Raw genomic sequence first — 16,673 nt, 5'->3', positions numbered from 1 at the left:
AATGAAAGGCATAGATAGAGTGGATGTGAAAAGGATGTTTCCACTGGTGGGAGAATCTAGGACGAGGTCATAGACTCAGAATTAAAGGGCGCTCTTTTAAAAAGGAGGTGAGGATGAACTTCTTAAGTCAGAGGGTAGTTAATCTGTGGACCTCATTCCACAGAGGGCTGTGGAGGCCGAGTCAGTGGACATTTTTAAGGCAGAGATAGACAAGTTCTTGATTAGAATGTGTGTCAAGGGTTATGGGGAGAAGGCAGGAAATTGGGATTAGTTGGCAGAGATCAGCCATGATTGAATGGCGGAGTAGACGCAATGGGCCGAATGGCCTAATTCTACTCCCATAATGTAGCAATGTTACAACATTTTGAGATTTTAAAAATCAAGTCTGCAATTTATCCCATCAGATAAAGCATAAAATAAGTTTAATTTGACACCTAATTCACTTTCATATCTTCAATATTAAAAAAGTTATGGCCATTTTCATACTCGGAAATTAGCATCTTGTTCCCTATTGCTTTTCCATTGACTTAACTCGAAAGCTGTGATCAAGGAAAGTCAAAACCCCATATCTTTCTTAAAAATTAAGAGAACTGAATGAAATTTTCAGTTATTATAAATTGAAGCATTCTGAAACAAATATGAAACATCTTACTTAGATGACCTGAAATGAAAGCATATCAGAATCAGAATCAGAATGCTTTATTGTCATTGCATGTGTCACATACAACGAGATTACTGTGTCTCTCCATTTAAAAGAACTTCAACATTCACATACTCATACTTGTTACACTCCCTCCCTCCCCAAACCCACCCATGGATTCACATTTACTTAAAGTAACACTCTCTCCCACCCCCCCTCCTTCCCCATAACCCACTCCCGAGACAGAGTTCAGTTCCAAGATTGCTGATGGGTAAAAGCTGTTCTTGAGTCTGGCAGTGCATGGCTTTAGCGACCTGTACCTTTTTTGCTGAGGGCAGCAGTGTGAAAAGGTGGTGACAAGGATGTGTAATGTCTTTCACGATATTACAGGTCCTGCTGCGGCATCTGGAGTGGTAAATGTCCTCCAGAGGGGGCAGGGGGAGTCCAATAGTACCCTGGGCAGTTTTTATCACCCTCTGGAGAGCTGCTCTGTCAGCTGCTGAACAGTTCCCAAACCAGGCAGTTATGCAGTAAGTCAGTATGCTTTCTACCGAACAGCGGTAGAAAGACTCCAGCAGTTTAGCAGACAGATGGGCCTTCCTCAGTGTTCTGAGGAAGTAAAGTCTCTGTTGCGCCTTTTTTTACAACTACAGCAGAGTTCACAGACCATTTAAGATCCTCACTGATGTTGATCCCCAGCAATTTAAAACTAGGCACATATAATTAGTTAGTTACCTAATTGTAGCTAATTACAAAATTTAATTACTAATCTAAACATGTATCCATTTCTTAAGAAAACGTTAACATTCTTAAATAGCCTAAGTGTCCAAATAACATTCACACAAGAATTCACAATATAACATGATTTTAAAATCTCGTAGTCATGAATTTATAGGCCAAATGGAAGGAATTTAGTGTAATTCCCGTAAATTAATGGCCATTTAAATCATCTTGCGAGTGGGATTTTGTGGAACGTGATCGTTTAGAACGTTGCATTTGCGGTGAATTTAAACCCCATATCGGCAGGAAAAATACTGCTGGTTCGTATGGGGCCTAAATCACCTTTTCGCAACGTAAAATTTTGATTAAAGGCATCCTAAGAAGCAAGTTTATATGTAAAATAAACGGCTTTCCTTTACCTGCCCCGTACATGAAATCCGTCCCCGTTGTCGGCGTTGACGACTTTAGAAGATTATTTTTAATTTACTCCTGCTATTAAAATATCCAGTGCAGTTTAAAAAAAAACGTAATAAAACCGATGTCAGAGTGATTATTCTTCAGCAGCTAAACAGCCTGACAAAAAAAATCGATTTGAACAGGCTGGAGAAAAACAGCATTTTAAACCCGCCCCCCTCTTCACGGCGCCAAAGTCATGCACACGGCCAGTGTCTGAACTGCAGCGCGCTGAAGGTAAGTTTTGTAGCATACCTACATAATGTGAACTTGTGAGAGTGCTGTTCCCCACAAAGAGTGAGACTCTAATAATCCACCCTCTGACTGTTTGGAAGTCCCGATGGTTCAGCAGCTGCTCGATGGGTATTGTTCACCGCAATTCTTTTGAAGTCGCCAGTCCCCGAGTTTCAACACACCCTTCCAGCTCGCCGAGGTCACAGTTCCTTTGCCACCATCCCAAGGCCACCGTCCCTTCTGCCTTGCTGGAGTTCACACTTTCTGTAAAATGACCGGGGTCTCCCATGCTACCTTTAAACTTACAAAGTTCACTGGGGAATTTAATGGAGCTTGCATCCCATTGCAATGACACTGGGAGATTTATTGGCACAGTGAATCTCCGATAATCCAGCATCTCAGCACTTTTGGTGGTGTCAGACTGGTAGATCTTTGAATCTATTGGAATGTTGTTCTAATCTATAATACCACCATTTTAATTCACTTTTGTTTAGATGTTACAAAATATTATAATAAACTTCACCGTGAATCTTGTCAGTAGGGTGTATGAAAGGAAATGCCAGGGTAGCTCTCATTGTTTACTGTTTGGCCACATCTGTCAAGGTGTCAGTAACCATTTACTGGGATTCTCAAAGGTCTGTCAGTTAATCACTTGGAACCATATCTGTAGGATTTAACTCAGCAGTGGGCGAATGTCGCAGACGTTGCTATCTGCCACATAAACATCCGAGAATCCGGGTAGTATTCTTGCTTCAACATTGTTTGAATGGACTAGAACGCAAACCTCGCAAAACCCTCCTTTCTAAAAAAAAGATTGTATTTTGATGTAAGTAAACTTTTGTGTTGGAACATGTGCAGAATGATTAAACTCAAATACAAGCAGCTGCAGCAGAGCAAATAGTTGGCAGGTTGAGCTAATCCTGCCTAGTTTCCGTTTCCACACGGTTGTCTGTTATCTGGACACACTGTGGCAATCTCTGTCTAACAAGCAATGGAGGTCTCTCCAAAGCAAGAGCCTGTTCTGGACCAATTAATGGTGCACAATAGGTGTCCATACACAATAAAACAATAATTATAAAGTAACTGTTCGATTTTTCAGTAGATCAAAACTAAGGGATTCTAAACCATTCAGGAACATAACAAAACTGTTACCATTGTGGGATATTTACAAGATAGTAAGAATTAACATGTAAGAACTAACACAGGGCTAGATGGTGGGGTAGCGGTATAGTTGCTTCAAGAGACCCAGGTTTCATTCTGACTATGGGTGCTGTCTGTATGGAGTTTGTATGTTCTCTGCGTGACCTGTGTGGGTTTTCTCCGGGTGCTCCGGTTTCCACCCACTCTCCAAAGACGTACAAGTTTGTAGGTTACTTGTCTTGGTATAATTATAAATTGTCTCTAGTGTGTGTAGGATAGTGTTAGTGTGCGGGGATCGCTGTCCGGTGCTGAATCAGTGGGCTGAAGGTCCTGTTTCTGTGCTGTATCTTAAAACTAAACTAAACTTTCCATTAATTGTTATTTTTTTAAATTATTAAACACATTTGTTTTAAATCTCGTACTTTAAGTCTCCTGGTACATTAACAAAAAGCTTGTCAGGTTTCATATAACCCAGTGATTCAGATACATGCATTGACTACGAACACAAATAGAAATCTTTGTAGGAAGTCATTGCTCCTTGGCAACCTATCTGGCAAATCTATCTGCACTGCAGCTGGACTGCACAACATTTTATAATATTCACTCACCTTCATGTTTTGCAGGTTTAGTCTTTGCTGAAATCATGAAAAAGATATCTAACATTAGACAGTTGCATGATTAATTTCAGTATGAAAACTAATAATCACCTTCAATAAATGACCCGGTTATTCGCTGGAAAGAGTGTTACTTCATGTGTGAGGCTATTTTTTTTTGTCCAAACTCGGGTATATGTGATCACTCCTGTAAATATTAACTTAGGTTTGAAAAACATGCTGCATTTTAAATTCTGCCCCATCTATGGATGCTGACATTTTCCTGGAGGTCTCTGAAAGATAGATCTCAATATTTACAGCACCATATGGAGGCCTGGAGAGGAATTACAATTAGGAAAGCAAATATAACTGCAGGCTTTCACTTCAGTGTGTGATGCAGAAGGTAGCAGCGGAGTGGCATGTAGGGTGGCAAAGAGAGATTAGAAATGATTGGTTAACGTGTGGAAAAAGCTGTCATCAGTAAGATATAGGGCAGGTGGAGGCAAGTGATAATCAAAAGGTCATGTGATGATAGAAGGGGAACAAGATGGAGTTTTAGGCAGTAACAGCAGTGTGGAGTGAACAGGCTGAAGCAGAGAGAATTAACAGGAAGGTGGTGGAGGGTTTCACAGTCAAGCTGGTTGCTCTGTGCCTCCTGGACTACAGACACCCACCTATAACCATATAACAATTACAGCATGGAAACAGGCTATCTCGGCCCTACAAGTCCGTGTCGAACACTTATTTTCCCCTCGTCCCATCTACCTGCACTCAGACCATAACCCTCCATTCCTTTCCCATCCATATACCTATCCAATGCATTTTTAAATGATAAAATCGAACCTGCCTCCACCACTTCCACTGGAAGCTCATTCCACACAGCTACCACTCTCTGAGTAAAGAAGTTCCCCCTCATGTTACCCCTAAACTTCTGTCCCTTAATTCTGAAGTCATGTCCTCTTGTTTGAATCTTCCCTATTCTCAATGGGAAAAGCTTATCCATGTCAACTCTGTCTATCCCTCTCATCATTTTAAAGACCTCTATCAAGTCCCCCCTTAACCTTCTGCGCTCCAAAGAATAAAGACCTAACATTCAACCTTTCTCTGTAACTTAGTTGCTGAAACCCAGGCAACATTCTAGTAAATCTCCTCTGTACTCTCTATTTTGTTGACATCCTTCCTATAATTGGGCGACCAAAATTGTACACCATACTCCAGAATTGATCTCACCAATGCCTTGTACAATTTTAACATTACATCCCAACTTCTATACTCAATGCTCTGATTTATAAAGGCTAGCACACCAAATGTTTTCTTTACCACCCTATCTACATGATATTCCACCTTCAGAGAACTGTGCACAGTTATTCCTAGATCCCTCCGTTCAACTGCATTCCTCAATTCGCTACCATTTACCATGTACGTCCTATTTTGATTTGTCCTGCCAAGATGTAGCACCTCACACTTATCAGCATTAAACTCCATCTGCCATCTTTCAGCCCATTCTTCCAAATGGCCTAAATCTCTCTGTAGACTTTGGAAATCTACTTCATTATCCACAACACCACCTATCTTAGTATCATCTGAATACTTATTAATCCAATTTACCACACTATCATCCAGATCATTGATGTACATGACAAACAACAGTGGACCCAACACAGATCCCTGAGGCACCCCACTAGTCACTGGCCTCCAACCTGACAAACAGCCATCCACCATTACTCTCTGGCATCTCCCATTCAGCCACTGTTGAATCCATCTTGTTACTCCTGCATTAATACCCAACAAACAACATGAAGAACCTTGTCAAGGGCCTTACTAAAGTCCATATAGACAACATCCACTGCTTTACCCTCATCAATTTCCCTAGTAACCTGTGTCTCTTGGATTACAGACACTGCTAGAAAGACCTTTATTTGTGGATTTGTATTCTCACACTGAACACAGCAGGCTTATGGTGGGTAATATTGTGCTTTAGGTTTAAAAAAAAATATTATAAATGTGATGTGGTTTTATGAGGTTTCAGCCTCATAAATGTGATGTGGTTTTATGAGGTGGATTCAAGGGAGAATTATGCTAGGAAATACCAGAGTGAAGAAAGCCAGCGATATTGGTTTTGCTCAACACTGCTACCTTTGATATCAGGGGCCATATTTACTGTGGAAGGAAATTCTTCCCCTCCAATCCACTAAGCAAATTCTCATCCAACACAGACTAGTGCATGACTGGTATAACATAGAAACATAGAAACAGAAAATAGGTGCAGGTGTAAGCCATTCAGCCCTTCGAGCCAGCACTGCCATTCAATATGATCATGGCAGATCATCCAAAATTAGTACCCCGATCTGCTTTTTCCCCATATCCCTTGATTCGTTCAGCCCTACGAGCTAAATCTAACTCTCGCTTGAAAACATCCAGTGAATTGGCCTCCACTACCTTCTGTGGCAGATTATTCCACAGATTCACAACTGGGTGAAAAGGTTTTTCCTCATCTCAGTCCTAAATGGCCTACCCCTTAATCTTAAACTGGACTCCCCAAACATTGGGAACATTTTTTCCTGCATCTACCCTGTCCAATCCTCTAAGAATTGCATATGTTTCCATAAGATCCCCTCTGATCCTTCTAAGTTCCAGCAAATACAAGCCCAGTCGACCCATTATTTCTTCATATGTCAGTCCCACCATCCTGGGAATTAACCTGGTGAACCTCCGCTGCACTCCCTCAATAGCAATAATGTCCTTCCTCAAATTAGGAGACTAAAATTGCACACAATACTCCAGATGCGGTCCCAGCAGGGCCCTGTACAACTGCAGTAGGACCATTTTGCTCCCATTCTCAATTCCTCTTGCAATGAAGACCAAAATGCCATTAGCTTTCTTCACTGCCTACTGTACCCACATGCTTACTTTCAGTGACTGATGTACAAGCACACCCAGGTCTCATTGCACCTCCCCTTCTCCTAATCTGACACCATTATGAAGAAGGGTCTCGACCCGAAACGTCGCCCATTCCTTCTCTCCAGAGATGCTGCCTCACCCGCTGTTACTCCAGCATTTAGTGTCTACCATTCAGATAATAATCTGCCTTCCTGTTCTTGCCACCAAAGTGGATAACCTCACATTTATCCACATTATTATACTGCATCTGCCATGCTTCTGCCCACTCACCCAACCTATCCAAGTCACCCTGCAGCCTCACAGCATCCTCCACGCAGCTCACTGTCACCCAGCTTTGTATCATCTGCTAATTTAGAGATGTTACATTTAATTCCCTCATCTAAATCGTTAATATATACTGTAAACAACTGGGGTCCCAGCACCGAACCTTGTGGCACTCCATTAGTCACTGCCTGCCATACTGACAAGGAACCGTTATTCCGACTCTTTGCTTCTTGTCTGCCAACCAGTTCCCTATCTTTGTCATAGCCTACCCCCAATACCATGTGCTCTAATTTTGCACACCTTGTCAAAGGCTTTTTGAAAGTCCAGATACACCACATCCATTGACGCTCCCTTATCCATTCTATTTGTTACATCCTCACAAAATTCGAAAAGATTAGTCAAGTATGATTTCCCCTTCATAAATCCATGCTGATTTTGATTGATCCTGTCTGCTTTCCAAATGCGCTGCTATAACATCTTTAATAATCGGCTCCAGCATCTTCCACACTACCGATGTTAGGTCTATGATTCCCTGTTTTCTCTCTCCCTTCTTTTTTAAAAAGTGGAGTTACATTGGCTACATTTCAGTCCACAGGAACTGATCTAGAGTCGAGAGAACAGTAGAAAATGATCACCAATGCATCCATGATTTTTTGGGCCACCTCCTTGAGTACTTTGGGATGCAGACCTTGAGGCCCTGGGGATTTATCTGCCTTCAGTCCCAACAGTTTACCTAACACCACTTTCTAACTAATGTGGATTCCCTTCAGTTCCTCCCTCCCACTAGATCCTTGGGTCCCTAATATTTTCAGGAGATTGTTTGTGTCTTCCTTAGTGAAGACAGAACCAAAGTACTTGTTTAACTGTTCTACCATTTCCTTGTTTCCCATTATAAATTCACCTGTCTCTGACTGTGAGGGACCTACATTTATCTTCACTAGTTTTTTCCTTTTTACACATCTAAAGAACCTTTTAGAGTCAGTTTTTATATTCCCCGCAAGCTTTCTTTCATTCTTTTCCCCCTCTTAATTAACCCCTTTGTCCTCCTCTGTTGAGTTCTAAATTTCTCCCAGTCCTCTAGTTTGCCGCTTCTTCTGGCCAATTTATATGCCTCTTCCTTGGATTTAACACTATCCTTGACTTCCCTCGTCAACCACGGTTGAGCCGCCTTCCCAGTTTTATTTTTTCGCCAGACACGGATGAACAATTTCTGAAGTTCATCCATGCGGTCTTTCAATCTTGCATCTCCACTGTCAATCCTTCAAGTATAATTTGCCAGTCTATCCTTGCCAACTCCCTTCTCATACCTTCAAAGTCTCCTTTATTCAAGGTCAGGACCCTAGTCTCTGAATTAACCATGTCACTCTCTGTCCTAATGCAGAATTCCACCATATTATGTTTACTGTTGCCCAAGGGTCCTTGCACAACAAGATCGCTAACTAATCCTTCCTCATTACACAATACCCAATCTAGCCCTCTAGTTGGTTCCTCTACATATTGGTTTAAAAACCCATCCTGTATACATTCCAGGAAATCTTCCTCCTCAGCACTGTTAACAATTATGTAGATTAAAGTCACTTAAATCACAGAGTATGATAAACATGCTAAAATACACCCTGACAATGTTTCTTTAAAAACAAATTTGGGATGATAATGCAATGTTAAATTATACACGAGGAGCCTGTGATTTAAAAATGTAACTATTTAGCATTTAATTTTCAACTCCCAACAGTATACACAAAATACATTATTTAAACTAAATTGTATTACCTGGCTTTGCAACAGCAGCTTTCTCTACAAAACAAAGTAGATGAAAATCATTTCAGAAATACAAATATGATACGCTGTACAACTAAGAATCTATTCTTATAATTTTTCCCTTTCATTCAAACACATTCAAATGTATATAAAATTATGAGAAGCATAGACAGGGTAGACAGTCAGGACCTTTTTTCCAGGGTGGAAATGTCAAATACTAGAGGCCTGAGCTTTAAAGTAATAGGGGCAAAGTTTAAAGGATATGTGCAGGGTAGGTTTTGTTTGCTGGGTGCCCAGAAGATGCTACCTGGGGTGGTGGTGGAGGCAGATGTAATGGTGGCATTTAGTTAGGCACCTGCATATACAGCAAATGGATGGACATTGATCAAGTGCAGGCAGATGAGATTAGGTCATCTTGGCATCATGTTCGGCACAGACATTGCAGGCCGAGGGGTTTGTTCCTGTGCTGTACTTTTCTATGTTCCATGTTCATTATGGGTACTTTCTTTTTAACAGATAGAGGCAGGAAGAGTATTCCAGCTATGTTTGATGGAATACAATGTGTCATTCCAATTTTTATTTTCCTAGAAAAGTCTAAATTAGGCTTGTGCCAAATATTCCTTCAGAGATCTTTCCATTTCTATTTCAGTTAGTGATTCATTACTCTTATGGCATTTATCATCTGATCACTAAAAGAGGCAAGGGGTATTTTCTCAAGGTACAGGTCTAAAATTATATATCGGCCACCACAAATTTTTATTTCTATTGATTTCAAGTGATATGAAAGTTGGGCATCATCTCTAGCACTCCCACTGAAAATTGTCCCAGCTGTTTCTCACTTGCTTATGAGCTGTAATGTAAAACGCCCTATGAAATTCAAAGAGCTTACTGGAAATAATGTTAAACACATGTTTAAGATCCTTTTGATTAAAGATGATGCAGACCCACTCCTGCATGAGACAACGGTGGTTGACTGATTAATAGTTTGACTAGTAATACCAACTATTTACTCATTAAAATCTTCCTTGCGTAAAACAAGGAACAGTGCAGCATAGGAACCAGTCATTCAGCCCACAATGTCTGTGCCAAACATAATGCCGAGCCAAACTTTTATCTGACTGCATATGATCCCTATTCCTTGCATATCCATATACCAACCCAAAATATCTTAAACACCATTATCATATTTGCCTCCACCACTATCCCTGGCAACATGTTCCATCTCCCTCTGAGTAATAAACTTGTTCCACACAGCTTTGATCGCCCCGACCGCGGGAGAACAAAGAGGAAGAAGATTGAACTTTATTGCCTTCCATCACAGTGCGGAATGTGGAATCCACTGTGGTGGATGTTTATGTTGACTTTTATGTGGTTGTGTGTCTTGTTGCTTTTCACTTAGTATGGCTGTATGGTAATTCAATTTCACTGTACCTTAACTGGTACATGTGACAACAAACTGACGAAACCTTTACACTTTACCCTTCTCACCTTTCAGCTAAGCCCTCTTGTATTTGATATTTCCATCCTGGGAAAAAAAGGTTCTGACTGTCAATAAAATAATTAAATTAATTATTTGCTCTGATCAAACGTAAGATTTAGCCTGGCCTAATTTCCATGACTGCAACAGATGTTATGGGTTAACTAATGTGTCTGTGGCAACAGCTAATGGGAGAGGTGGGAACAGCTGAGAACAAAAGACTATGGAGTAGACAAACCTTAATATATTAGCCTATAATAGTGCTCTTCACATTGCCAGCTTTACATTACAATCACTTTAAATTTCACATTTTAATAAATATCAGGTAATGTGGCTCTAAATTTGACCACAGTTTTGCAATTGTATTGTTATATTAAAAGGTTGAACAATTACATTTTTGAATGTCAAATGAAGGTTTAAGCCGAGCATGTAATTACACATCATCCAGGGCGGATAAATGCAAATCTTGCTATTCAATTAAACCTTGTTAACCTCGATAATGAAGAGTGCAAATCTGATGACTGACATTATGTTAATGACTTGAAGGTATAATGAATTGGAGAAACGAAGCGGTCATTAAAATGAAAATAAAACAATGTTTGAAGATGCAGAAAATCTTCTCATTAGATCAAGGACACTATACCTCAGTGTATAACTAATGTATGTCTGTGGTGATTAGAATGGTTAATTTTACTTATATTACTTGCCTATACAGTTACAAAATAGTTACAGAATAATGATTGCACTTGCCTCTAAGACCAACTTTCTAAGGCACACTAAGATTTTCAAGGTTATCCAGTCCTCATTAAGCTGGATAGCCGAAAATCCAACGTTATCAATTCAGTTAAATGCAATAACAAGAAACATTTTCCTTTTGATAATGAAAGGTCTAATTACAGATTCAGTGGAATTTGCAGACTGCTGTTTTATAGCTGCCATTCAAAGCGGGTTGAATATTTAAACAAAGTGCATTTATGATCTGTCTTGGTCAAGATTCCTCTTTGCCTGTGACGAATACCAATCAGGAATTACAATGCGGGACTCAGCTGACCTCATTCCAAAACCCCAAGTGCAAATAGCCAGTCAGTGAAAATCTAAGCCAAGAACACGTTAGAGACATTAATATTCAATGTTCTTTTTAGGCCAACTTCTATTTGGACAATATGCTACATTGTTTCACCATGTCTCAGTCTCAAAAGAGCTACCCAGTGAAATCCTACCCTTCACCATTCATCTTCAACTTTAACAACCTGCAAGTCATGGGTCTTCAAGTACAGAATTACCTACTTTATAAATCTTTAAGAAGGAACCTTCTAATCCAACCAGTCACTTTAAATTGATGTCTCTGTTGTATCGCATGTGGCTCTCTCCCATGTGGCAACCTCTCTACTATTTCTCACTGTCTCATGCCAAATGCAGAAGATAAAAGATATTTAGTGACTTTCTCACTATCCAACCTTTGGGAGATGGAAAAAAAAGTCACAAAGTGCTCGAGTAACTCAGCAGGCCAGGCAGTGTCACTAATGACATTTTGGATTGGGATCCTTTTTCAGACACGAAACGTCATCTACCCAGGGATGCCGCCTGATCATTATTGTGGCGACTGCGGAGGCCTCAATATGCCCCGACCACGGGTGAACAGAGGAAGAGGACTGAACTTTGGTGCCTTCCCTCACAGTGGGAAACGCTGATTCCGCTGTAGGGGGATGTTTTTATGTTTTATGTTAAATTCTAAAGTGTTGTGTTTATCTTATTTGTGTGCTGCATGGTAACTCAAATTTCACTGCACCAATTGGTGTATGTGACAATAAATGTCCTTTGTCCTTTGATCCCCTGAGTTACTCCAGCATTTTGTGTCTTTTTTTGTCAACCAGCACCTGCAGTTCCAGTTTCTCCATTGGAAGACTGTTCTCTGTGGGGAAAGGTGAAAGGGATAGTATATCTACGTGGTGAAAGGTTAGCGACATAGTAAAGCATGATTAACCTTGTGTGTTTGACAGTTTGTGTGGATCTAGGCTGTGGATGTGCAGTTCAACTTGGCCTATCTTCTCGCAGCACACATAAAGTGTTTTTTCACACTGCTCAATTTGAGCAAGCTGCAATAAGAGTCTTCTATCAAGGCCATGGTGACCCCCCCCCCCCCCCCCCCCACCCTTCAGCTTTTATCAGAAGAAAGATCCCAACCCGAAATGTCACCCATCCATTACCCCTCAGATTCCTATTAAATATTTTCCCCTTCACCTTAAACCTATGTCCCCTGGCCCTCGATTCATCTACTATGGGCAAGACACTCTGTGCACCTAACCTATCTATTCCTCTCATGATCTTATACACCTCTATAAGATTATATGATATAACAAGATCATAAGATATGCGTGTTGCTTGTGTGGGAGTTTAAAGGCCGATGTCCCTCAATGATTGTTGAGCTGCCGATGAAGGGAGCTGCCTGCCCCGTTGAGTTATTCAGCTTTTTGTGTCTATTTAAACCAGCATCTGAAGTTCTTTCTAACACATTAATCAAGTCCTTTTGAGTATCATGCAGCTAACACTGCTTTGTATTTTTTTTTGGTGTAAAATACCCCAACACTGTTGCACACTTGTTTTTTATTTTACCAACTTTGTGATCTTTTAAGGTGAACCCCATTTGGCACTAACACTAAGTGCAACAATATTTGCATGCAGAAAATATAGGTGCAATTCAATTTCCAGGAAACTATCATTCAAATTCCTCACACCCCTCTTGAGATGGAGCATTTGTGTTGTATTGATTTCTCTACGACAATTAAGATTTTATCTATGGTGCTGTAATTCTTTTTGATTTCAACTATCGCTGAGCAACTGTAGATTAACTGATCGGTATAATTCTACAGACTGTTGCATGCTTGAATCTTAAACATGCCTCAGATTGTTTCTCCACAAATATTTGTAACCGAAGAACTTCATTTGAAAAATGAGTGCATAAAATGCTTATTAATTACATGATTTATTTCAGCTTCTTCATTGAACGAAATGATGTAAATGTCACAACATTTGTAACCGACTATAGATTGCAAAGTATGCACTCTGTTCAACATGTCATCCATTTAAGCAATGTATTTAATTGAAAAGAACGGAGCAAGGTCAAGCCAATTTATGCTTTGCTTGTAAGTGGATCTTGACATATTAAGTACAGTTATGAGTGTAATACACTTTCCCATAGAAGGAGAAACTGTAGTTTCAGCAATAATGTTCTCGCCAGTGCCAGCCAAGATCTTTTTCTAAGATTTTACACTGGTGCATTTACTTAATTGGATTTATGTTTGATATGACCTTTCACACTCTGAGATAATTTGTTTAGATTGCAAAAATGGCCATAAATTAACACAATGGAGAGATATATTTATAAATTCTCTTCATTCCCCCTCCTTGAGGCACTGTAATTGAAAATCTCTAATGGACACACAGTCAAAATAATAGATTGCTTATGCGGTAACCACTTACTAGTTTTATTTTGAAACATAAAACATGAATTTATTGCAGATTTTTGGCTGAATGGTAATTAAAAAATCAAATAGAACTTTCATTTGAATTGCATTTTGAATAATGGAAACAAATTTAATTGTTCTAAATTTTTCCTAAGAAATCCACAGAGGCAGAACTAATTTCACTCTCGGTACATATGACAATAAACTCAACTAAACCACACTAATCATCCTTTAAGAAATAAATATACTCCATTGTTATTTAACCTATACGTTGTACTAAGTAAAAATAACTTATAATGCCATACATTATCCCATTAAACTGCAAGTGGTGCAGTTTTAACACACAAGGTTGTGAGATGTAGCTAATTAAACTATTGTGTCGAGTGCCATAAAGCTGTAGAATCATCACAGTTAGATTTTATGATTTTGCTTTTCAGCATTTGAATATATACACAAATCTAGGAGATAATATTAAGAACATGAGTCGGGGCTGTGCTAGGCCATTTGGCTCCTTGTGTCTAATCTGCCATTAAATGAGAGCAGAGTTGATCAGTTCTTTAATCTGATTCTTCCTGCATTAATCCCATACCCCTCATTTACCTGAAAAACCTAACAATCCAAGGCTTAAGACAGCTGTAAATTAATGTTCCTTCATAGCTCTGAATAAATTGATTGCCTTTGTGCACGAGAAGTGAATATATTTTAATTTAACATGTAAATAGTTTCACATGCCACAGCAGTACATCATCATAAATAGAATATTACTTCTGTTAAGGAATGATAGCAATGATTAAAATAAAAGTGCCTCAGTCTCCCAATTCTGAATAATGTTTATAAAGCATATTTGTACCTGTTTCAGTTGCAGTCTTGGTACCTAAAAGTAAAATGGTATATATTAATACAAATAAAATGCTTTAAAAGTTATTTAAAACTGGCAAATCTGCAATAATTTATATTATATTGTAGTTTAATGGCCTGGACGCAGCCCAGACCATCGCACAAACCAACCTCCCATCTAGTGACTCAATTTATACCTCTCGCTGCCTCAGCAAGGCCAGCGGCACAATCAACTCCCTCTATTTCCCTCTCCCATCAGGCAAACAATATATATAAGTGTGCATAAGCACACCACCAGATTCAGGGACAGTTTCTTCCCAGCTGTTATCAGACAACTGAATCATCCTACCACAACCAGAGAACCGTGCTGAACTACTATCTACCTCTCATGTCCCTCGGCTGTCCTTGACCGGACTTTGCTGGCTTTACCTTGCACTAAATGTGCATCATATACCCTTATCATGTATCTATACACTGTAAACGGATTGATTGTAATCATGTAATGTTTTTCTGCTGACTGGTCAGCACGCAACAAAAGCTTTTCACTGTACCTCGGTACACGTGAAAATAAACTAAACTGAACTAAACTGAACACCTAATTCAAAGAATCCTTTCATGGATATCATAACTGCCACCTTTCAGTTATTGCTTCACAAATACATTTAAAAAAAAAGGCAAGCAAAATTGATTTTGTAAAATTGAATATACATACTTGCAGCTTTGACTGTAGAGAGTTTATCTGGAAAAATAAATCAAAAGATGAAATATTTGTTCTTTAACTCGGTAATTTTGTTCAGCTTCATAACATTTTTCTGAATAAGATTTTGAATTGGTTGACACAGAAAGTTCCAAGTTGGCAAGCATAAAGATCAAGTGAATTGCAAAAAGATGAATATAAATTACATTGATTATTTTAGTGCACTCCAGGCCTCAGTGAGATTAAATAAACAAAGCTAGTTATGATGCATCAAAAAGTCCAAGGGAGCATTAAAAAAAAAAAATGTTTATTGAGACTGCTGTTTTGATGCATTCCATAGCACACACGCATTAACAAGCTTCAAGCAAGTTATGAAACTGACAACATGTCTCGGATGTCATCAGAGATGGTTAGATTGTTAGAAAATCAGGTTTGAGTAAACAGGAAGGATGATATGCTATTCATCTCCTTGAATGTGTTCTTTCACTTCATGAGGATTATTGTCTATCTTTGATTTAACTCTGTTTTTGCTGAACAACAATTTACCAATTTCAGATTTTAAATGAACAATTAACTGAGTATCAATTACCATTTGCTATAAGATTTTTTACACCTCTACCAATCTTTACATAGATTGCTCTTAGCTCTCATATATCACGGCCAGTGGATGTCAGCATTATGCCATTTGTTTCAATTTGACAAAGCTTTCGCTGCCAAATTTAATTTCACTGTACCGAACACATAACTAATGTTTCTTCCTGCTTGTATTCATGCATTCTCTCGAAAGAGGGAAAATACCAGATGAATAATATTCCTAGCATAATTTATGGCATGAAACATTGGAAAGTCCTCTCCTGACCAGTCATATTTTAGGAGATCACAATGGTCATCTCATAAAAATCCAGTTCCACCTATCTTCTGTACAGTAATGATCAGTACAGCAAGATACCCTTCTAGTTCAGTTTAGAATAGATATGATGATTTATATTCATCTATTTAGGCTAACTTTCCACAAAAAAACACAATTGATGAGAGAAAATCATGAATGGATATTCATCCACTTAATCTGGCAATGATTTACAATGCCCTTATCTGGAATAATGCAATCCATGATGATTATAAGATGTTCAGAATGTATTTAAGTACATTATTAGAGCTATAATAACAATACTCAACAGAGGTAAAACAGCAATATTCCACAGTGTCATTGAAGTAAGGGCATTGAATATTATCCAGGTGTGTGTGGAATTCATCCGATTTTCTTAAATTTTGAATAGCTGGCTCACTATTCAATTCATGCCTTTGCACCCATTAAGTTCTGTCTGTTTATAAAATGTAAGATTGAACTAAAATGCCATAACAAAGTTGAATAAAAGCAGCCAAATATACATGGATGGTTGCATGAGTGTTGAAGCATGTACACAGTTATAATTTACAGGCCTTGTGTTTTCCAAACTACATACGTGCTGCTTTTGGTTCTGTTGAAAATAAATCA

The 16,673-nt window shown here is 39.0% G+C and overlaps 1 protein-coding gene across 1 annotated transcript in view; it reads right to left on the bottom strand.

Annotated features, from left to right (window-relative positions):
* Nucleotides 1-16,673, bottom strand: part of LOC129697662 (triadin-like) — a 52,979-nt gene that overhangs the window by 27,843 nt on the left and 8,463 nt on the right. Inside the window, exons 4-7 of the mRNA XM_055636372.1 lie at nucleotides 15,194-15,220; nucleotides 14,495-14,518; nucleotides 8,716-8,739; nucleotides 3,796-3,822 (exon numbers count right to left, since the gene is read on the bottom strand). Coding sequence (XP_055492347.1) covers nucleotides 3,796-3,822; nucleotides 8,716-8,739; nucleotides 14,495-14,518; nucleotides 15,194-15,220 — 102 coding nt within the window. The remainder of the gene's footprint in view (nucleotides 1-3,795; nucleotides 3,823-8,715; nucleotides 8,740-14,494; nucleotides 14,519-15,193; nucleotides 15,221-16,673) is intronic.

Source organism: Leucoraja erinacea, chromosome 5 (genome assembly GCF_028641065.1).
Source record: "Leucoraja erinacea ecotype New England chromosome 5, Leri_hhj_1, whole genome shotgun sequence".
Lineage (NCBI taxonomy): Eukaryota > Metazoa > Chordata > Chondrichthyes > Rajiformes > Rajidae > Leucoraja > Leucoraja erinaceus.
Note: the sequence above shows the minus strand (reverse complement) of the source record. Positions and strands in the feature narration are given on the sequence as shown.